This window comes from Meles meles, chromosome 5 (assembly GCF_922984935.1).
Source record: "Meles meles chromosome 5, mMelMel3.1 paternal haplotype, whole genome shotgun sequence".
In the NCBI taxonomy this organism is placed as follows: Eukaryota; Metazoa; Chordata; class Mammalia; order Carnivora; family Mustelidae; genus Meles; species Meles meles.
This window is the reverse complement of record NC_060070.1, coordinates 80,879,663-80,904,817: the sequence shown is the minus strand read 5'-3', so window position 1 is coordinate 80,904,817 and position 25,155 is coordinate 80,879,663. Positions and strand designations below refer to the sequence as shown.

At 34.0% G+C, this 25,155-nt stretch overlaps 1 protein-coding gene across 5 annotated transcripts in view; it reads right to left on the bottom strand.

Annotated features, from left to right (window-relative positions):
- TBC1D32 (TBC1 domain family member 32) overlaps positions 1-25,155 on the bottom strand; it is a 229,233-nt gene that overhangs the window by 33,043 nt on the left and 171,035 nt on the right. For all 5 annotated transcript variants that reach the window (XM_046005958.1, XM_046005963.1, XM_046005961.1 and 2 more), the window contains 4 exons: positions 21,747-21,872; positions 15,804-15,887; positions 1,920-1,989; positions 141-256 (listed from right to left, as the gene is read on the bottom strand). In XM_046005958.1, the coding sequence (XP_045861914.1) occupies positions 141-256; positions 1,920-1,989; positions 15,804-15,887; positions 21,747-21,872 (396 nt within the window). The remainder of the gene's footprint in view (positions 1-140; positions 257-1,919; positions 1,990-15,803; positions 15,888-21,746; positions 21,873-25,155) is intronic.

The window sequence follows — 25,155 nt, the reverse complement described above, 5'->3', positions numbered from 1 at the left end:
TACAGAATACTATAAAGGCACATCAATGAATCAGCAATATAGGTTAAAGTATTATTTTACTATAAATGTAAGGTACCCTATCAAAGAACTATCAAAAACACATAATGTTCAACTGCTGTGAATCCACTCAAAAAGGATATGAAGAGAAGATTTTATGGGAGCTTGCTGCTGTTTTAGGAATCTCTCACAGTGCTTTAAAACCAAGGTAAGATCATTTTCTGCGCTGTCTTTTAGCAAGCTGAGGAAGTTGCCATATCTACATTAAAAGCCCACAAAACATGCAAAATGAAAAACTTCAGGCCCTGCATTACAAATTCACTTTTTATAATCCATCAAGTGTAGTCCTCTTGAGATCTCAAGGTTTTAAGTTTTCTTCTACTTCTACCATAACTATGCTACACAGAACACTTAGTAGGGAGAGCTTTACACTAAGTATATGTTCCTGATAATTATATTTGGATTAGCAGTAATTATCTGGTAAATACTGACAACTTTAAAGGAAAATAAAACAATGAGAACAAAATGCAGATACTGTAGATGAGAAGAATACAAGCATTTTTTCCTGAACTTAATCTAAAACATGTAATGTTGACAGGTTAGCCTGACCAAATGTTAAGTCTAGAAGCAATTTTAGATTTCATCTAATCCAAAGGTTCTGAGAGGGACTACTTCCCCTCCTGCGGCCACCCAGGAAATTCATGGGGGCATTTTTGATTGCATAGAGACTGGGGACACACATAGTAGTTGGTGAGTAATGGAGGTTAAATGTGGGGCAGTCCTGAACAACCACTTACAAATGGCCTGCCTATTATTCGCATGGATGAAGAAACTATTTATAATTATCTGAAACCAATTCTGTTTTATATAAGATCATAAAATATTTTTTTCTATATTTTTTATTATACACTGAATGCAACTAAATGTGTAAATCAGGAAAATATAATACTTTCATTGTCTGAAGCCTAAGACTTGGTCTCCATTTTGGAAAGTCACTTTGCCAGTGGCAAAACTTGAGCAGTATTTGAAGCACCAAAACATCAGCAGTCTATTTGCAGCTGCCAAAGTCACAGTGATTCTATATGGTTGACAGCTCTGTCATATACTGTAGCTGGGTACAAACATTTCATTACAAATCACTTTCCATTTACATCTTAATATAAGACATCATACTGAATTTAAAAAATATGTGACTGGCCTGCTCATGTTACCTATGGATTCCATTTCAGAATAGAAATTGGACAATACAAAATAAAAAGCAGATATAGGGTTACAAAATAATGAGTTACATGCTTTATGTGATACAGTCGGATTAGCCAGAATTACTATCACACTTTTCATTATAATGCTATGAGTTTATTAAAAATAGTCATTTTAAAAGCTTCCATAGATTCTAAAGATTACCCACTGAAGTAGGATGGAACTGTTAAATCCCCAGAGAGGAGATTCACTCCTTAATTCAGTCTGCTGTTTAGCTTCTTTTGAAAATTACGATTTGGGTACTAAAAATTCAAACTACTATAATTAGTTTATTCATTTTTAACTTCGGCATCTATCCTTAAGGTACTTTTGTACTCATTACCATAGCTTGACAATTAAAATCTATCATATTTTTTTAAATGGCAGGATTGTGCTACCAATGTGCTGATTTTTACAATTCATTTTTTTAAAAAACCTGTAGTCATAGAGGCTTAAATACACTGTAATTAGCCTCTGAAATGATAATGAACCATAACTGATTTACCAGCAGAGGTAATTTAATCATGTGCCAATATCTCCAAAAGAAAGCTATTATTTTCTGAATGATAAACTCTGCATTTAAAGTACACAAAATAATTGGTTGTTAAATACTATTAGACACATATCAGGTAGATAAAACAAATTCTAGAAATGCACAAGGGAGATATTTCCCTATAATATACCTGACAGTCATTTTAATGCCAAGCTGCTGCACAGATGAAAGACTTTCATTCTTCACATTTGCATCAGTAGCTAAAAACAATAGCAAACTGGGTTATAAAAATGTATAAAAGTCTGCATAATAATCACATTTTAATTGAAAATTGATTAAAGTAATATTTTTACATATTTTAATGTGAACTTTGAAAACATTGATGAATTCGTTCTTTTAAGAGCTGTCAGTTACATTTTCAAATAAATTAATAGGAAACTTTTTACAAATAACTTTTCTCTTATAAAAGCCATTTAAAAGCACATTAAATACAAAATAACTAATTGTAGTTTTAAAGTAACCTATTTTTACTCAGCTCTCAGAACACAAAAGCTCTTAACCCCAAAATGATGTAGAACATTGTACGTTCATCAACCAATGCACTTATAAGATTTTGATTTACAAATATGTAAAATTATGGCTGTTCACTTCTCAAAGATTTAAACATGAGTGTCGAGATGGAATAATCAGTATACTGCTTACAATGTAAAACAATATATGAGGTGGGGGTGAACAAAGTTCTTCCAGCAGGTGCATCTTCTTTGAGCAGTAGGAGTTTGTGATCTATGAAAAGTGAAGGGGTTATATGGGACAGGGACAATAGGAGAGGTTGAAAATTTAGACTGGATCGGGAGAACATGGATGATGAAGCTAACAGTGAATGCTCAGTAGCATCATTAGAAGCACTGAGGGTTCTAGTTGTAACTTTCAATTTTTGGCTAAAGAAATTGTAGCGTACATGTATATACACACTAAAAATATTAAGGAATTTGTCCAAAATCATACAGTTATCTAGTGGTAAAGAGGACTAAAGGCTGGGTTTCTCATACTCATGTCAGTAGGTTTTTTGTTTTTTGTTTTTGTTTTGTTTTGTTTTGTTTTTTAACAAAGCTAATATTAAACTACAGCTTATTTTTTTTAAGATTTTTTAATTTTTTATTTATTTTTTTATTTAATTGATAGACAGAGATCACGAGTAGTCAGAGAGGCAGGCGGTGGGGGGGGAGTAGGCTCCACGCTGAGCAGAGAGCCCGATGCAGGGCTTGATCCCAGGACCCCAAGATCATGACCTGAGCCGAAGGCAGAGGCTTTAACCCACTGAGCCAACCAAGCGTCCCACCCCCCACCTTTTTTTCCCTCCTATTACACCCTGGTGCATCTCATCCTATTAGTATAATCTACTTAACTTGTGCATTCATTCATTCCTTTTAATACACCCTTTCTGATAAAGTAAGTGTGAAGAATGATGGTAGAAGCTATGGGGGATAAAAAAGAAATCATACATCATGCCCTAAAAGAACTTTCCATGTAGTGCCAGAGATAAAATTCATATATAGATAGATATGATAAAGATGTTTTAAAGGACTAAGTAGAACAAGAAAGGTACAGATAGAGTGTTATGTGAATTCAGAAAGAGAGAGAGATTACATAGAAGCGGCACTTAAACTGAACTGTAAAATATGGCTATAGTTGAGATCTACAGAGATAAGGAAGAACAACAAATTAAACAACACTGCTATCAAGCATCTACTCATTGGACCAGCAATAATTCATCTTTTAGCACTCTTGGAGGTAAGGTACCCTGTTTCTCCTAGTTTGCCTAGGCCCTGCATGGTTTTAGCTCTGAAAGTATCATGCCCCAGGAAGTCCTCACAAGCCCAGCCAAACCAGGCTGGTCTTTTACCTCATACACTGGTCACTTTCTTTAAAAATAAATTAATTAATTAAAATAAAATAAAATTGGGGTGCCTGGGTGGCTCAGTGGGCTTAAAGCCTCTGCCTTCGGCTCAGGTTATGATCTCAGGTCCTGGGATCAAGCCCTGCATCAGGCTCTTTGCTCAGCAGGGAGCTTGTTTCCCCCTCTCTCTGCCTGCCTCTCTGCCTACTTGTGATCTCTCTCTTTCTCTCTCTCTCTGTCAAATAAATAAATAAAATCTTAATAAATAAATAAATAAATAAATAAAACTTAAGAGCTCAGTTAATTTCCTGACAAGCTACATCTGAGTTTTATTTATTCGGTTCAGAACACAAACTTAGCAGTATTTTACATTTGGCCTATAATGAGCAGTTAAGCTATTTTTTATATATCTTAGAATTCCTCCCTATTTAGAACTCTAATTATACTAATAGATGTAAATTCTAGATGTACAGATTGCTAAGGACAGTTTTGCCCCATTTATAAGAGCGAGTATCTTTCTTCTATACAAAAAAAAAAAACCACAAAAACTTGAGTTTCTATTACTTTATACCAAAAACATACATGTCACAAATTATTCTCACTCTCATGAAATGGCCAATTTTTAAACTATTAATCATTCATATGTTCCCCATAATTTCAAGTTCTTAGTCTTATCAAGAGCATTTTTTAAAAGTCATCCATAATTTAAATAACTATACCAATGCCCATTACAACACAATCAGATAAAATTCATTTGGTAGTGACCAGGAAGTTCCTTCTATGTCAGTACCTGAATACAATCCTGGTGATCCTGTATTTTATTATTAATTGTATTTTAGTTTCCCAAGTTTAAATAACATTAAGATTTTGGTGCTGCAGTGTTGGTAACACTGGCTGACTTTGCAAAATTTAAGTAGTTTCAATAAAATATGTTGCCTTTATATATTTTTATACCTGTGAAATAGGCCTACCTCCTATCAACTATCATAATAGGTGATTATAAGACTGCTTTTTAATTAGGAAGATATATTTTATTGAGGTATACCTAGTGTTTAAAGAAATATAAAGATTTTAAATGTACAGTTTAATTAATTTTGACAAATGCACCAAGCTGTATAACCCACTCGCTTATAAGATATGGAATATTTCCATCATGTAGACGTTCCCTCATGCTCTCTTCTAGCCAATTCTTGCACATCCTTCTTCCCTAAACCAGCCACTGTTCTGATCTCTTTCACTGTTGGGTTGGCTTTACCTAGAACATCATATAAATGGAATCACATAATATGTACCCTTTTGTGTTTTTTATTTCTCTTAACACAATGTTTTGTGATGCATTCCATACTGTAACATGTATCAATAGTATTTTTTTTATTGCAAGTACTATCCCATTATGTAGATATGTTGAAATTTGTTTATTCAATGTATATCCTGAAGTGGGTTTTTTTTGTGACATTTGTGTTTCTTTTCTCAGATTTTGACTTTCATGAATAAACAAGTCTGAACATTCTTGGGCCATCACCTTATACCTGTCAGAATGGCTAAAATAAAAAAGATAAGAGATAACAAGTGTTAGCAAAAATATGGAGAAAAAGGACCCTTGTAAACTGTTGGTGGGAATATAAACTGGTACATCTACTATGGAAAACAGTATGGAGGTTCCTTCAAAAAAAAAAAAAATAGAAATAGAAATACCATATGACCCACTAATTCCACTACTGGGTATGACCCAAAGAAAATGAAAATATTCAAAAAGATGCATGCACCCCTATATTTACTGCAGCATTATTTACAGTAGCCAACATATGGAAGCAACCTAAGTGCCCATCCGTAGATGAATGGATAAGGAAGATGTGGTATGCATATGTGCCTACCATACATGCGCACACAGAGACACACACAGAGTACTACACAGCCAAAAAAGGATGGTATCATGCTATTTGTAATAACATGGAAGGACAAAGAGAGTATAAGTCAGACTGAGAAAGACAAATACCATATCATTCCACTCATATGTGGAAAAAAAGAATAAATAGCAGAATCAGACCTACAAATACAGAGAATAAATTGATGCTTGCCAAAGAGAGTGGGGTGGAAGTTTAGGCAAAATGGGTGAAGGGGTTTCAGTTATGGAATGCATAAATCATGGGGATAAAAGCCACAGTTTAAAGGAATACAGTCACTTGATACTGCAATAGCAACGCATGGGCACAGAGGGCAGCTACACTTGTAGTGAACACAGAATAATGTATAAACTTAATGAATCACTATGTTGTACACCAGAAATTAGTGTAACTATATGTGTGTCAACTATACTCAAAAACAAAACAAAAAAACACTACAGTTCTTCATATTAAAGAGAAATGGTACCAGATGAATACACGGATACGTACACATACAACACACATACAAGAGTGTAAGAAATTGTAAATGTATGTGCAAATATAAATAACTTTGTTCTTGTTTCTTAATTTACTTAAAAATAATTGATTCAAAGGAATAATAACATGTAAAAGTAAAACACATAGGAAAAATAGTATACAGGAAGGACAAATGGAAATAAACTTTTGTAATGTTCTTATGTGAAAGACATGGTATTAATTCATAGTAGACAAAAATATCAAAATCATAGATAAAATTTTAAGATATCAGTAATCATGTAAATGGGCTAAAAACACCAAAAAAATGGCAGAAATTCTGAGACTGAATTAAAAGCAGGAAGCAAGATGCAACCACACGCTATATATCTTTAGATGCCTTTTAAACTAAAAGACATGATATATTAAAGATGGGAAGACATATTATACTGACACCAGTTATAAGAAAGCTGAACGTCTGTATTATTATCAGACAAAATACACTTCAGGGCAAGGAGTATTAGAGATAAAAAGACTTTTTAAAAATAACAGCATGGTCAATTCATCAAGAAGAAAAAGCAATACTAAATACATATTTACCAAATTGGAAAACCTTACAATACATGAAGCAAAAACTAAAGAATTAAAGGGACAAGTAGGTAAGCATAAAGTAATAAAAGGAAAGCTCAACACTACTATATCTGTGTTTGCACCAAAAACAGACAAAAATTTAGAAACTATTTAGAAAATCTGAATAGCATGAGCAACTAAATTGTCCTTATTGGTTATTTACAGAACACTACAACTATCAACTCTAAAATATATATCCTTTCACTTGTCAATGGAACATTTACTGAGGCAGAACATTTACTCACCATAAAAAGTTTCAAAAAATTTGAAAGAAATTAAATTATACAGAGTATAATCTATAAACACAAATAGAATTAAAATAGAAATCAGTAATAAAAAGATATCTGGAAAATCTCCAAATTCTTGAAAAGTTAAACAACACACTGTAAATTAATCAAGGTCAAAGCAAGCTAGCAAGCTAGCAAGCTAAATCAGAAAATATTTTTAATGAAATGGTAATTAAGACATTTCTAAACATGCGTTGGGAGGCAACTAAAGCATTGCTTAGGGGAAACTTTATAGCTCTATATCCTTATATTAGAAAAGAATAAAGGTGAGTCAATGATCTAAGCTTCCATCACAGATGCTAGAAAAAGAAGAGGAAATTAAACCTAAAGTCAGCAGAGAAAAGAAATAAAACACAATAGAAACCAATAAGATAGAAAAAAAAGAAGTACAGAGGATAACAATAAAACCAAATGCTGATTCTTTGAAAAGATCAATAATATTGACAAATCTCTACCTGGCTATAAGAAAAAGGAGAAAGAGAAAACACAAATTATCAGATCAAGAATAAAAGAGGAAATATCACCATAGATCCTACAGACCCAAGAAGAAACAGAAAATCTGAAGTCTTACATTTATTAATGAAACTGAATTAATATTTAAAAAGCAGACCATGAAGAAAACTCAGACCCAAATGGTGTCACAAGTGAATTCTATCAAATAAGTAAAATAATAACAATCTTGCACACTTAACCATGATCCCCAAATAATTCAAAGACATTAAAAGAAAACTAATGACCAATATTGCACATGAATATAAATAGAATATTTTTAAAATATTAGCCTTTCAAATTCAGTAATATATTAAAAGGATGAAGTATCATAATCAAGAGGAATTCATCTGTGAAATGTAAAGTTGGTTTGACATTCAAAATCAATGTAGAACTTTTCTCCTAAGAATAAGAACAAGTTGTATGTTCTTACTTATATACTTAAGTTTTGACAAAATATAAAACCAATTCAACTGAGATAAGAAAGATTTTCAAACAATTGTTCTGGAACAAGTAGATATCTGGGAAAAAATATGTAAACCCTTATCTCACACATACACAAAAAAATATTCAAAATTGATTATAGACTTGCAGGTAAAAGGCAAATTATTAAGTATAGAAAACTATCTTTATGGTCTTGATGTAGGCAAAGATTTTTCTGAATAAAACCCTGAAAGTACGGACCACAGAAGAAAAAAAGAAAAGTTGACAAACTGTATTTCATCAAAATTTCATCAAGAGACATTAAGAAAATAACTAGACAAGCCACATAATGGAAGAAAAGATATGCAGTATAAATTGGACAAGAGATTGAATCCATAATCATTATATAACTACCACCCATAATTCAAACATAAAAAGTCATGAAACCCATATAGAAATGATGGGGGTGAGTGAGAAGCAAAATACTTGCAAAGACATCTCAAAAGAAGTGTTCAACATCATTTGTCATCAGGAAAATGCAAATGAAAACAACATGGAGATACTACTGCACACCCATTGAAATGGCTAAAATTTAAGATGGAAAATACTGAGTGTCAGTAAGAATAAGGAGGAACTGGAACTGTCATATGATGCTGGCAAGAGTCTAAAATGGTACAACTATTTTGGAAAATGGTTTGGCAATTTTTCATAAAATTAAACATACTTCTATTCTCTGATCCATGAATTCCACTTCTCTGTACTTATATAAAAGATTGATTTTTATAAACTATTACCAGAACAGTTTTAACTTCGATTAGATGATAACACTTTGAATTCTAGTACATATAAAACTGGATTATTAAACATGAGAAATATTTATCTTCATTAATACATTGATCAGGCACTTGTAATACCAATGTTCCTCTTCTGCAAAGCATGACACAGCTAAGTACCATTACAGTAGGAGGAGTGTGCAGTTGGCTAATGGTGCTAATAATGAGTGTCCCTGATGCCATTGTATCCTATACATCATGGTGGCTTCTAGGAGAAGATGCTGACACCTCTATCAATGAAGAATGGAATATTTAAGGATCAAGGTGAGAGTAGTTGCCCAAAAGGATTATGACACTCAAATGTTGTATGATTCAGGTTCTTACTTCTTTCCTATGTAAGGAAAGAGTCATTCCAGAGTCGTCTAGCTGTCATCTGAGGAGTCCTTTGAACTTTTCTAGGATTGTACAAATAATTTCCCAGATCTATTCTCTCTCTAAAAGTTTATGTTTCTGTATATTCAGAGTAGAAACTTAAATCTGCACACGTCAACAGATAATGGTTCCTAATTATAGCTGTACATCAAAATTCTCTGAGTTTTTTAAAAAGTAAAGACAAACACACTTCACTCCATACCGCTGATGAGATTGCTGAGGGTGAATATCCAGTCATTTGTATTTTTAAAAACCTCTACAGCTTATTTCCTCTGCACTGAACTTGAGATCCACATTTAAAGGAATAAAAGTTTAGATATAGTTAAAATCAGACAGTAACACTCCATTTCACAAATTTCACTTTAAAAAATATAGTAGTTAAGTCTTCAAAAATCTTCAAAAAGTGGTTAAATCACTTTTTAGTGAGAATATATGGGGGTATCAAGCATACCAGAACAAACATCAAATACCCACTGAAAAAAACCCCTAGTATTTGATAGATACAGGGGACAGTAGTATGAATAAAACCCATTTGAAAAAATAAAGTTTTCCAAGCAGGAATGAAGAAATCAGAAAATAGTTTTCTATTTACTATATATTTTGTTAAAAGAGATACTTCAATTTTAAATTTGTGTTTGATATATGACAACTTGACAAACGGAAACAGATCTCTGACTACAAAAGTTCAGTGAAATAATCTTTTGTTATATACAATCTAGACTAAATACAACTTGTGAAGCAGTAATGCACTTAACATTAAAAAACATTAAAAAAAGTCTTCAGAAATAAAACTGATGGGATAAAATAAATAAAATTCAGTGATAAAAATGGATGTCTTCATTGGTAACCAGTGACTCACTGAAATGTGCACATCTATGTGTAAGATACATAATAGGTGCTTAACAAACACTGAATGAATGAATACATAAATGCAAAAATGAATGAACAAGAAGTTGCACTGCATATCAAATGGAGAAAGTTGGAGATGGAAATAGATAGGGACTTAAAAATATATTTTGTACATTGAAATTAAGTAATAAATGGATGATATAACTCCTACTCCCTGGAGTCACTATGAAAAGTATAACAAGTTGCTGATAAAAAGTCAAACAAACAATGACGCCTGTACCATCATACTTACCCTACTTAATGTCTAATTTAATCAAAGCATTGACTATTTGAAATAACCAATCCATGTAATTGTAAATATAATGGTCTCAGAAGAAAATGAGTTGGAAAAATTGACTTAATATTGACTGAAATTGCTCACTCTGGTAATGCATTCTGTTCTATTTTTGGTTCACAAAGCTAGCACATAGAGCAGTAGAAGAAATGAAATCTATTCTGCCTGGCACTTGGCTAATGGTGTGGAAAAAAATTAATTTTCGCAAGAGCAAAGAATTTCTCCACTGGAATACATTTCCATGGTTAGAAAAGCAGTTACTGCTTGGCTGTTTAATGATTCTTCTGAAGTCCTGCTGTAACTGTTCTAAAGTCAAAGAACTCTCACCACCCAAAGAAGTCAACCAGTCAAGTACACTCTCTCCTACCTCCTCCCTTTCCCAGAGTTGGTCAGCAGATTCTGTTGCTTCTCTTTAAACACAGGGTTATAACTATCTATTTTATTGAACTCATATGGATATAAAATTCAATTTCTTGTGGCCAAGTTACTGTAAGAGTGTCAGCCCCTAATTGGTATAGTCAGCATTATTTAGAAAAAAGGATTTCTTTCCAAGTCTTTATGCTATTACCCTTTCCTGCAAGACTCCTCCTCTCCTACTTTTTGTTTTAGCCATACCACTTTCTTGCTCCAGTATTGCTTCTTCTTCTTGTTTTTCACAATGGCACTAGTCAACACTGATCACTCTTTCCACTAAACACCTATGACACTTAAAACAAAACCCCTCATTTGACAATAACCCAGTACAAATACTATACTTAAAGGCACACTGCCTGAAAATAACCAGCTGAAAAATGTCATTTTCTTTATTTTATTTTACTAGTTGTTGCAATTTATTTAATTCATCATTTTAGGTGGATGCACTATTTCCCCTACTTGAGGATATCGTAATTAATTCATATTATATACTTCCTTGCAATTATTAAGCATACTCACAAACATGTTCCATAAATGGAAGGTGGCAAAGAGCATATTTGCTGAATATCCAAAAAAAGTATAAAAGATTTTTGACAATAATATTAAGTTTAAAAAGTATTTTGATAATCAAAAGGTGAAACAATACAAAATTTTCTGATTTCTTTCCAACTGTTTGATTAGCAACATAAAGATAAAACATTAAAAATATTTCCTACCTTTAAAGGAGTACTTAGTTTATCATTTAAAGAAGCAATTACATTAGGAAAAAAAAATTCCCAACTCATTCCAGGGAACTGAACCAACAAAAAATTAGTATCGGTTAAGACTTGGAAAGATGCTTTATAGATTTACAAACTGCAAATGTGCAGAACTTTGTTCATTCCTCTTTCTTTAAGGGGATAAACAGCTAAACTAACTTGATTTTTCCAGATCTGAAAATTTTATAATAGATTGGAATCCTGAGGGAACTAACAACAGATGGATGATTGTGTTATTCTAATTTCAGCTACCTTAGGGTTTAAGCAAGCTGTCATTTTTAAAAAGACAATCAATTTCTCATTTCAAGAAACATGAAAAAATATTGAATATATCCACCCAGCATTTTCTTTTTTATATCAAAACATGTTTTTTACTTATTTAAAATAAATACAGTGAAATTTTACAATAGGAAATCATTGTTCCACCAGCGCCCCCCCCCAAAAGGGGTGAAGGGTGAGGATAGCTAAAGCCATGGGAAGAAAATGATATTAACAACAAGTTTACTATATCATAATAACATATATTATATAATCAAACAGGAAGTGACTTTATTTTTGGCTGTACTCTAAAATTCCAGTGGAGAGCTATTCAGTTAGAGCCTTTAAAGAATTTAAATTCATATTTGGGGTTTATCTGCCTAGATAATACATTCAAAAGAGCCAACATCTGAGATCTCCCACATCATAATTTAGAAATTCTACAAAGGGCACTGAATAAATACACACTGAGCAATTAGTCTTATTGAGTATTTAGATTATGTATACAACATAATGTTCATTTTAGATTATCTACAGAAAATATGATACAACATAACAATGTGTCAAGGAGAGCTATAGAAATTGGAGATTATAATGAAGACTAGGGAGATACCCCCTCTGGCCATGCAAATCTCCATAATTATCACTTCTTATTTCCTTTCATACCCATAGACTTGATCATTAATCCCTGTATCTCTTCATATACATTTCTTCATATACATATACATCTCTTCATAAACATTTTCAGGTTTATTCATAAAGTTATAATTTTCTTCACAAATGTTTTTCTTCGAAACTCTCCTCACAATCTCTGTTTTCTTTCCTCTGTACCTCAGTCTCCTGATTTTATTTTATTTATTTTTTATTTTTTTTAAGATTTTATTTTTATTTATTTATTTGACAGAGAGAGATCACAAGTAGGCAGAGAGGCAGGCAGAGAGAGAGGAGGAAGCAGGCTCCCTGCTGAGCAGAGAGCCCGATGCGGGACTCGATCCCAGGACCCTGAGATCATGACCTGAGCTGAAGGCAGCAGCCTAAACCACTGAGCCACCCAGGCGCCCCCAGTCTCCTGATTTTAAAAGTGATGATTATGCCTACTGCAAAGAGCAGTTATAGGGTTGAATAATATAATAGACATATGTACTTCAGCACACTATTTAACTCGCAAGAGTTACTCAATAAGTTTCAATTGCCTTCACCTACCTTAATCCCTATTTAATGCTACCTTACATTTTCTTCTTATTTCTTTGTTCTCATTTTCTTCAGTTCTCTTTTATCCCTTTGCCAAATTTGCATTAAACGGGCTGTGTAAATAATTAGGTATATGTTCATATGTGTATTTGTAAATAGCGATATATTTAGAATTATTACACAAATGTACTGGTGTGAATACAGATGCTGATGTTACAGTTTATATATTTAATTCAATAAAGATATATCAAATACTATACCAAAGGTACAAAGGGGTTTGAGACCTAATGGAATAATCTGAACTAGCCACATACAATATAATAAATATCAAAATGGTAGTTTAAAGTGAATATAATGAGCAGAGAAGAGGAACATCTACTTCGGAGTAAGAGGGAAGTGAACATTTTAGCTGCAACTTTACAGTTAAGTTTTACATTATCATATGGGGGAAGAAAAGCTCATCTAGAAGGAACAGTAGGAGCAAAGTTTCAGTGGCATGAATGCACAGGAGGCCTTTGATCAGTGGTGAGTAATAGGACCAGAAGGATAGGCTGGGCCAGACTGAAAGCATATATTTTTCTTTTTAAGGAAATATGATGTATACTGTCTAACTTGAATAAATATTTAAATGAGGATTTCTTCAGCAAACAGAGAAGTCATGTTACCCTTATAAGGAAGAGGAACGATATCCCTTGATTATTTTCATAAGTTTCTGCTACTTCTCTACTTGACTGACCCTCATGCCTGGAGATTCACCTCTGGCAGATTTCAGTTCTGCACTCTAGTTCATCCTTTACACAGTCGCTAAAATAATCTTCCTAAAGTACAGATGAGTCAAGTAAAGCTTCTGCTCGGAAATCTTAAGGGATTTAATCTATTGCCTGTTAGAATTAAGACAAACTGGCACTGTTTATAAAGCCCTCCCTCCTTCATTCTTTTAGCTATTCTTTCTTTTATTTGTCAAATATTTCTTAACATTGTCATTCTAGTTGCAGAGGATGTGACAGATAAGACATAAAAACTATGCTACAAGAGTTTACTGTCACATGAAGAATTAGACATTAAGTCAGAATATGAGAAAGACATGACAGAGATGCATATTGGCTTCATATACTAAGCTGATAATTTAGCAATATATATTTCCAGCCCACACCTTTCCCCTAAATTCCAGATTCAAATATCCAATGTATAAAAAATAATTCATTTAAATATATAACAAGTATCTAAAACATAACATAAAAGCAAGCTCTTCACCTCCTCTCTCCAACTTATTTTTTCCCCCATTCTTCCTCATCTCAGTGTATAATAATTTAATCATTCCAGTGGCTTGGATCAATAATAACTTGGAGTCTTCCTTGATTCCTTCTTTCTCTCACATGCCATTGTCAATCTGTTACTCAATTCTGTTGGCTCAATCATCAAAATATACCCATAATCCAAATACTATCTCCCACTGACATCCTCATCGAAACCGTTACCACTTTTCATGTGGATCTTCTTAATAGCTTCCTACTTCATCTCCCTGCCTTAGCCCTCTTCCTCCCTTCAATCTTTGCTCAACATACCTGCCACAGCAATCTTTTTGTAAAAATGTAAATCAGAGCTTGTGTGGCTATGTTCAAGACCCTGCAGTGACTTTCAAAAACGCTCTATCATCCTTCCCTCTCTGACTTCAATACTGACAGTGCTTCTCGCATACTCATGTTCAGCCATACTTATCTCTTTCCTGGTCAACAGCTGGAATTTCCTCTCCTGAAAACATCTACATATCTTGCTCCCAACTCTGCTAGTCTGAACAGGATTTAACAATGTAACCCCCATCCCAAGCTAGCACTCCCTAGCCCTCTTTCCTGCTTGGCATTTCTCATTCGCCACCATACTATTTGATCTACTAAAGATTGTCTGTCTTCCCACAAGAAGGCAAGATCTTTTCCCTCTTTTGTTTATTGCTGTGTCTAAATGCTTATAAAAATTCTATATGCATTTCATAAATGAATGTGTCTTTGGGTGGGGGAAGGGAGAAGCTGGCAGTCCTGCTAATAGTTTAGTGTTCCTGAAAAATAAACAGAAGGCATGGAGAGAAAGACATGATGCCAGAGAGAAAGAAAAGGGAAAAAATGTAAGGCTTTGGGTATCATGGAAAGAAGTTTAGATTTTATGCAGTGGTCAATGGGGATCTTTCAAGGGGTAGAGGAATGAGTAGGTCACATTTGTACTTCAAAGGTCACCTTGAGAGCAGCATAAAGAATACCTTTGAAAAGAAATCAGATTCTAATCAGCGACACCAGGAAAGGGCTGTTGTAATACCCTAGGCATGAAGTAATGGTGGCCTGAACAATGAAGAGATCAATTAAGCAGATAAATTTGAGATCTATTAAGAACACAGAATTAACATAGTTTGGTAATTGAGAAGAAAATATGGACTTAGATCATTTTTCAGTTTCCAGTTTAGATGGACAGTAGATGACTGTATTGCCCACCAAAACAGATAATGTAGAAAAAGGATATTCGTTAATAAGGTATGATGAGGTGAGGGCCCTGCTTCACATTTCCAGTTTGACGATTTCTACAGCACATCTAGGTGATATTTACCTATTAAGCAGTGAAGCTTATAATAGATCTCTGAATCGAAGATGTGAATTTTGAAGTTATCAATATATGAGGTAGGTAAAATAGTACAAACAAATGAGATCCTAGAGGATAGTGGATAGAATCAAAAGAGAGGAAGACACTGCCTTAATGAAAAACAACTTTTGATGGGTTGACAGGAAAAAAAGAGGTCAAAAAGGAGTTAGCAGGTTACAAGAAAACCCAAATATTTGCACAAAAGATATTGAAAGATATTCACACTGTACAAAGCACAAAGTGAGAAATTTTTAAGATGAGAAACCTTGTGCTTATTTTTAATCTAATTAGACAGCTCTATGAAATACTATTTTTTAGGTAATTGTTTTTTCAAAATTCAAGATGCTCAAAACATACCTGTATATTCCACTGAGGGGAAGTAGCATTCCGAGAGGTTTTCGGAGAGATGAAGCACAAATTTTTCAAGCAATTCCAGTAAAGCTGTTAATAAACAAGAGAATAATTAGGATATTAAAGGTCAAGAATAATACATGATAATGTATCTCTAAAGTCACAGACTAGTAGATAAAAGTCATCTGAACTTCTTCACAGTTACACTCTTAAGGGGGTCCAATTCAAAACACATACCACTTTAATATTCATAACAATGTTTCTCATGTAAATTAAATTTTAATTGCTTCACTGAGAACCTATTCAATGTAAAACTAGAAAAGAATCATCTATTATCTTTAGATTCTCTAAGGATTACTTCAGAATTTGCTAAATGATTTTGATACAGAAAGAAAATCATCACTAATTAGGCTATAATATCTTATCATCATGATTCACTCACAGAAAAAAATTTTCTGAACTCCAAGACCACAATCAAGGCATAACAACTCCCTTCCCTTTCAAGACCAGGACATATGATATGTTTTATACACTTTGCAACTTTGTATCTGTTCAAGGCAACTGGATCATAAGTAAACCTGCAAGTAGTTGGGTGGAGGGAAAGATGCAAAAGCAGAACACAGGATTTTTAGGGCAGTGACACTCTTTTCTATGACACAACAATGGTGGATAAATTTCTCCATTATACTCTTCTCAAAACTGATAGAATGTGCAAAGACCAAGAGTGAACCCTAATGTAAACTATGGACTTTGGATGATAATGATGTGTCAGTGTAGGTTCATTGATTGTAACAAGTGTATCACTCTGATGTGAGATACTTATAGTGGGGGAGGTTTTGCATGTGTAAGGCATAGAACATATATGGGAACTCTGTGTACTTTCTGCTCAATTTTGCATTAAATCTGAAATTTCTCTAAAAAAGAGTTCATTAATTTAAAAAAAAAAGTTGGAAAAGATCCCAACTATCAGTGAAACAATAAAGAACTGTGTCAAAAAAAAAAAAAAAAGTAAGCTTTTCTCTATTTGGTTTAGAAAGGACAAAAGATTCTTTCCTGGACTGGACTGATAATGCCATATAGATGATGCCACTATGATTGTATATATTACTCTCAAAATGTACATAATCAGTTGTATATATTTGCATATATTACTCTCAAATATGTGTGTATATATATATCAAATATATATAAATATATTTGCATATATTACTCTCAAAATGTATATAATCAGTTGTATTACTCTCAAAAATGTATATAATCAGTTGAATTATACTTAATATAGTATCCAGAATTGTTTTTTTGGAAAGAAGTGTATCTATGAAGTAAATGATATGCATATACAGAATATATATATTTTATATATTTTATTGACTGAGCTATATTAACTATATATAATATATATAATATATAATACATATTATGCATATTATATATAATATAATCTGTTAACTAAATGGACCCTTTTTTCATATCTAAGTGCATTTTAAGCACATAAGTCATAAAGAAAATTAGTGTTGAACATGTGAAAAATGTAAAAATGTAAAATCAAACGGGAATAACATGTGCTTTCCAACAATTGTAACTCTGACAAGCTACATACCACAGTATTTTAATGGCTTAAGATAAAAAAAAAATTTTAATCACTGAACTCTATTCATATTCTGACTTCAAATTAAAATAAGTATTAAAAGGAATAAGAATATAGTAGTTGAGGTCAGAAAGGGTACCAGTAATGTCAATTATTTAAACTTAGAGTTATTTAACTGTTCTAGCTTCACATGCATAGGGATAAATTCTCTCGCTCACAGAAAAACCTTTCAAAGTTTTTAATCCATGAATCTATACATAAATAGCCCTTAGGTGAGAGCTTTCAACCTCCATGTGTTTGTTTATAAGTCATTTAATATAGAGAGAAAGAAATGAAACAAGATGAAACCGGAGAGGGAGACAGAACATAAAAGACTTAATCTTAGGAAACAAACTTGAGGGTTGCTGGCAGGGGGGCAGGAATGAGGGGATAGAATAACAGGATGATGGACACTGGGGAGGGTACATGTTATGATGAGCACTGGGTATTATATAAGACTCGTGAATTACAGACCTGTACCCTTGAAATAATATAGTATATGTTAATTAAGTGAATTTAAATAAAAAATATGTAGTCTCTTGAGATCACAATTTAAGAACATCACAATGACTTTTAGAAAATCATTCTGAATTAAAGATGACTAAAATGTGAGATACACATTAGTAACAAAGATTATATAAAAAGTTTATTTTAAGTGGAAATATCCATTTAACATTATAATTATTCTCATTTTAGCACAACCATATGGTTGCTACATGCTATGCACTGAAATAAAGTACCTAAGTTAATGGGAAAGGTCACAGCATACTGCTAAGCAATTCTTTGAATCCTATGCCCAGAATCAAGTCTAGCCATCAGACAGATACCTAAACACACTTCAGTAAATTGGGAAAATTATCACATCTGTGGAGCTAAACACGATATGATTTGAAATTTAAGAGTTACCAGACTAATCACAGACTTTGCAAAGCACACTATTTTCTGGCAAGTACTGATCTTGAAATGCAAAATTATGCTATTAGATACATACACTGGAGGTTTTTAGACAAACTACTTCCACACTGTCATAGGCAAAAATTTTATCACAAAACTGTCCGGAGAAGGTTCTGGATTTCTACTGATTCCAACAGATTCCTTTTGCACAGGAACCCTATGAACAGCACTATGCACTTCCAAATATTTTGAGGGGTAGGCTATAATCATGGAATAATAATAAAAACTGATCTATATGTGGTAGTTGAACCTGTGGCTAAAATCTCATTGGCACATCTAACTAATCACACATAAGTGTAGCTGAACTTGCATAATTCCTAGAGTGGCTATTTATCTCAGTATGACTAACCACTCGTCAATTCACTGAAAATTTCATCATCTATAATTCAAGGAAATTAGTTCATATCATGAAACACTTAACTTTAAACACAAATTATGTTTTAATATTATTGTTCAGAAAGTAAACTATAAAATATTTTTCCTTAAAAATTTTTTTAAAAATATTTTTTTGTTAAAATCTTAAATGGATCTTTTTCTTTTTTTTTAAAGATTTTATTTACTTATTTGACAGACAGAGATCACAAGCAGGCAGAAAGGCAGGCAGAGAGAGAGGAGGAAGCAGGCTCCCCGCTGAGGAGAGAGCCCGATGCGGGACTTGATCCCAGAAACCTGGGATCATGACCTGAGCCGAAGGCAGAGGCTTTAACCCACTGAGCCACCCAGGCGCCCCTTAAGTGGATCTTTTTATTTCAAAGGATAGACCTGGAATTTTTAGAAAGGATTTTAGATTATAAGCCACCTTCTTTTAAACATACTTATTCCATGGGGCTATGACACAGACTATAAAAACAAAATGTATAAGATGTGTGTGTGTGTGTGTGTGTGTGTGTGTGTGTGTGTACACACATATACACTACAAAGGGACATGGGTTTATCTAATGAGGAAAAACTGAGGACAGACTGTTCAGGGATACTTGGGTATAACTGCTTTCTCCCTTGGCACTGCTATCACAACAAAGCTGGTTCCAAAACTAAGGCAGCACAGTGTTTATAAACATGCAAAATTTCTCCGGGATTCATTCCTTTTTAATTCTTTATTGATCACTGTTACCGTATCATCAGATCATAAGATAATTACACTAGAGACCCAATTTTTTCCCAATAAACCCATCTTGCATGTAACCACCAGAGGTTGTTCCTTAAACACTTGCTTATTCAAGAAGTAAATCATGGCCGTCATCTCCCTACCCCATGAAGTTAACGCTATGCTCACAGGTTTCAGGCAGTTTACAATCTTACTGCACACAACCATATTCACTTTTTATACAAATTATTATGAGCATATTCAGATTATTTTTCTCAATGTTCTCAAGTAGTTTACATTCACTTTCCTCTATATTTTTAAAGAAAACTTCTTTCATATAATTACAGAATCTCATGAAGTTGTGAGGATAGTACAGAGATAGAGAACTTCCTTTATCCCTTCATTTAGGATAGGTCTGCAGCTGACAAATTATTCATCTGAGAATATCTTCACTTTCTGTTCCTGAAGACTATTTTCAATGCATAGTGAATTCAGGTTAACAGTTCTTTCTTTCAGCGTATGAATGTCATGCCACTTCCTCTGTCCTCCGTCTTTTCTGGTGAGAAGTCTATGGCCAATGATACTGATTCTCCCCTGCATGTATGTTGTTTCTCATCTGCTTTCAAGATTTTTTTGTCTTTAGTTTTTAGATGTTTGACTATATTGCATCTTGGTGTGGATTTCTTTGGGTTTACCCTGTTTGTGGTTCTTGAATCCATAGATTTAGATTTAGGTTTCTGGATAAATTTGGAAAATTTTAAGCTATGTTTCTTCAAAGACATCTAAAGTCCGAACCTCTTCCCAGGTCTCCGACGACACAAATGTTAGACCTTTTGTTATGGTTCCACAAGTCTTTGCAGCTCTATTAATTTTTGTTTGTTTGTTTTGCTTTTCAGTCTATTTCCTCTCTGCTGATACCTTCAAGTCACCAATTCTTCCCTCTATCCATTTTATTGTTGGAACAATCCATTTAGCTTTTTATTTTGGTGATAGTATTTTCACTTCTAAAATTCCTTTTGGATTTTCTTTCTTTGCTGATTACTTTCTAATTTTAAATTTGTTGCTGGTGTGAGACAAGTACATGTGTGGAGGGAAAGGTGGAAGTTTGGGCCTGTTAACAGTGAGTGATAATGAAACTCCTTAACTTTCTAAGTCTCTTCTGTTATAATCCTAGCAAGGAGCAGCAAGGGTGTCCCATTACTGACAGGTAAGGAGGGAAGTCCAGGCTGTGCCCAAGTCTTGCTAGCAGGATTTTCTGTGGTGTCTGGCTGGATTAAAGCGGTCACTTCCTATAAAAACATGTCTTGAGAGCTACCACTTTCTTGGTCCTTTTGCTAGAGAGAGTAGGCATTTATTGACCCCCACCTTTTTATCCTGCATCTGATGGCATTCTTAATCACTCATTCTAGGATACAGGAGGCAAAAAGAAAATCTAGGGAATTCATCTCCGAGCTGCCCAGAGATTATATCATTATTCTCAGAAAATATAATTTCTCCAACAACAAAATAAAAACATTTTTATTTCCGACTTTTAATTTTATAACAAATGATTAAATATGAAAACTATAAAGCATGGCTAATGAAGTTGGTAATTTTAGTTTTCAAAAAAATCTACCTTATATTTCCACTAGAACTTTTTTCTTAGATCTTTATTCAAAATAATGCTAATTTATAAATGACAATTTTTAGAAAACAAATGCACATGTAAATACTTGAATATAAAATAATTTATTTGCTAGTTTAGGAAACATAACTATTCCCCCAAAATAAAATGTCAGTTTCCTTAAGCGCGACTAAATTTACTCAGCTAGATGTGGCAGAATTTCAAAATATGTGTCAATTAAAAAGCTATAAAGTTTCCAAAAATATAGCAGTAAGGTATATTCAAGTGAAAGCTGGTGAAACCGAGCAAATACCTAGTTAAGGCAGATCAGTCTTCAACTGATTTAAAAAGTTTAGTAGTTTCTCAGATTTCAGTAATTTTTGGCAGTTTTTATGCTGCCTAAAATTTTATTGTCATTAAGGGGTGAAAGTCAGTAGGCCTCTTCTTCACCTTCTCTCTGGCCCCCTTAGATCTTAGATTAAGATCTTAGATTAAGATCTAAGATGCATCTTAGATTATAATTTTTGTTTTCTAGGATCATAAGTTTCTCAGAAGTCAATGGACTTCTGGGATCAGTATTATGTACTCCAGACACGTCAACACTGATCTTTAGGAAATACAGCTTTCATTAATACAATTTTCATTAAAAAAAACACTCCAAAAATTAAACAACATACTTACTACTTCCACTGATTATATCAGGTTTGGCCTTCATCATTTTGCAAAATTGTCTTCGGCAGTTTTCTATCCACTCAGTTTGTTTATCAGACGTTTTGGAGCATAACAGAAGTTTGCAAAGATCATTGTCTAATAAGAAACATGGCATTATAATGAGATGCCAGAAACACTGAAAAATAACTATTAATGTTATATACATAAACAGTTACAAATTCTAGAAATAGTATTTGGCTTTCAAAATAAAACACCTTTTTCTATAATTACATCTTATGCCATCAATTATACTTATTAAAAGCCTATAAAATGAATGCATTAAAAGCTCACAAAATGGATTGACTTATAATTCTTAAATGCTCTTCTTTTTTTTTTTTAAAGATTTTATTTATTTATTTGACAGCGAGAGAGAGAGAGAGAGAGAGAGAGAGATCACAAGTAGGCAGAGAGGCAGGCAGAGAGAGAGAGAGGGAAGCAGGCTCCCTGCCGAGTAGAGAGCCTGATGCGGGACTCGATCCCAGGACCCTGAGATCATGACCTGAGCCGAAGGCAGTGGCTTAACCCACTGAACCACCCAGGCGCCCCAAATGCTCTTCTTCTTATATGAACATGATTCATTACTGATATCTGAAGTAACAGACATCAAATAACAGATGTGACAGATGCAAGATTTCACTATATAGACTGACATGAACATTATACTTTTATGCAAATTCAGACACAATTTTATTCATTTCTTTAAAACCCAAAAGAAAACATAAGCACAGAAAATTTCTAGTCAATTATTTATTTCCACTTCTTGCAAAAAATTATACCAAAAATGAGTGGTGCTGAAAGAGTATCTATGGCTAAAATATAACTTCTTGGGGTTCCTGGGTGGCTCAGTGGGTTAAAGCCTCTGCCTTCGGCTCGGGTCATGATCCCGGGGTCCTGGGATCGAGCCCCACGTCGGGTTCTCTGCTCAGCAGGAAGCCTACTTACTCCTCTCTCTCTCTCTCTGCCTGTTTCTCAGCCTACTTGTGATCTCTATCTGCCCATAAAATGACACAGGGTTGCAGAATGGATAAAATGATAGGACCCATCCATATGTTGTCTACAAGAGGCCCATTTTGAACCTAAGGATACACCCAGACTGAAAGTGAAGGGATGGAGAGGCATCTTTCATGCCAATGGGCCTTAGATTTTAAACTAAAGACTGTAGTCAGAGATACAGAAGGACACTACATCATTCTTAAAGGGACTATCCGCCAAGATGATCTAACAATTGTAAATATCTATGCCCCCAATATGGGAGCAGCCAATTACATAAGAAAACTATTAATCAAGATAAAGAGTCATATTGATATGAATACATTAATAGTAGGAGATCTTAACACACCTCTCTCAGTAATAGACAGATCATCCAAGCAGAAAATCAATAAAGAAACAAAAGAATTGAATGACACATTGGACCAGATGGGCCTCATAGATATATACAGAATGTTCCACCCTAAAACAACAGAGTACTCATTCTTTTCAAGTGCACATGGAACCTTTTCCAGAATAGACCACATACTGGGTCACAAATCAGGACTCAACTGATAACCAAAAGACTGACATTATTCCCTGCATATTCTAAGATCACAATGCTTTGAAGCTGGAGCTCAATCATAAGGAAAAGTTTGGAAGGGACTCAAACACCTGGAAGCTAAAGACCAGCTTGCTTAAGAATGCTTGGATCAACCAGGAGATCAAAGAAGAACTTAAACAATTCATGGAAACCAATGAGAATGAAGACACTTCGGTCCAAAACCTATGGGATACAGCAAAGGCAGTTCTAAAGGGGAAATACATAGCTATCCAAGCCTCCCTCAAAAAAATAGAAAAATCCAGAGTACACCAGCTGTCTCTACACCTTAAAGAACTGGAGAATCAACAACAAATCAAACCAACTCCACATATAAGAAGGGAAATAATCAAGATTTCAGCAGAGATCAATGAGGTAGAAACTAGAGATACAGTATAACGTATCAATGAAGCTAGAAGCTGGTTTTTTGAAAGAATCAATAAGATCGATAAACCATTGGCCACACTAATCCAAAAGAAAAGAGAGAAAGCCCAAATTAAAAAAATTATGAATGAAAAGGGAGAGATCACAACTAACACCAAGGAAGTAGAAACAATCATCAGGAGTTATTATCAACAGTTACATGCCAATAAGTTAAGCAACCTAGATGAAATGGAGGCATTCCTGGAAAACTAGAAACTCCCAAAATTGAACCAGGAAGAAATTGACAACCTGAATAGACCGATATCTAGTAACAAGATTGAAGCAGTGATCAAAAACCTCCCAAAAAACAAGAGCCCAGGACCTGACAGATTCCCTGGGGAACACTACCAAACTTTCAAAGAAGAAATAGTGCCAATTCTCCTGAAGCTGTTTCAAACAATTGAAGCAGAAGGAAAACTTCCAGACTCCTTTTAGGAAGGCAGCATTACCCTGACCCCAAACCAGGCAAAGACCACACCAAAAAGGAGAATTTCAGATCAATATCACTGATGAATATCGATGCTAAGATTCTCAACAAGATCCTAGCAAACAGGATCCAGCAGCACATTAAAAAGATTATCCACCATGACCAGGTGGGATTCATCTCTGGGTTATAAGGATGGTTCAACATTCGCAAATCCATCAATGTGATAGAATAAATCAATAAGAGAAAAGAACCACATGGTCCTCTCAATTGATGCAGAAAAAGCATTTGACAATACCCAGCATCTGTTCCTGATTAAAACTCTTCAAAGTATAGGGATAGAGGGAACATTCCTGAACTTCATAAAATCTATCTATTAGGGGTGTCAAGGTGGCTCAGTGTGTTAAACCTCTGCCTTCGGCTCCGGTCATGATCCCAGGGTCCTGGAATTGAGTCCCACATCGGGCTCTCTGCTCAGCAGGGAGCCTGCTTCGCCCTCTCCCTCTCTGCCTACCTCTCTGCCTACTTGTGATCTCTCTGTCAAATAAATAAATAAAATATTTTTTAAAAAATCTATCTATGAAAGACCCACAGCAAATATTATCCTCAATGGGAAAAAGCTGACAGCCTTCCCACTGAGATCAGGAACATGACAAGGATGCCCACTCTCACCACTCTTGTTCAACATAGTATTCGAAGTCCTAGCAACGGCAATCAGACAACAAAGAGAAATAAAAGGTATCCAAATTGGCAATGAAGAAGTCAAAATCTCTCTCTTCACAGATGACATGATTCTATCCGAAGGGGCACGTGTACCCGAATATTTATAGCAGCAATGTCTACAATAGCCAAACTATGGAAAGAACCTAGATGTCCATCAACAGATGAATGGATAAAGAAGATGTGGTATATATACACAATGGAATACTATGCAGCCATCAAAAGAAATGAAATCTTGCCATTTG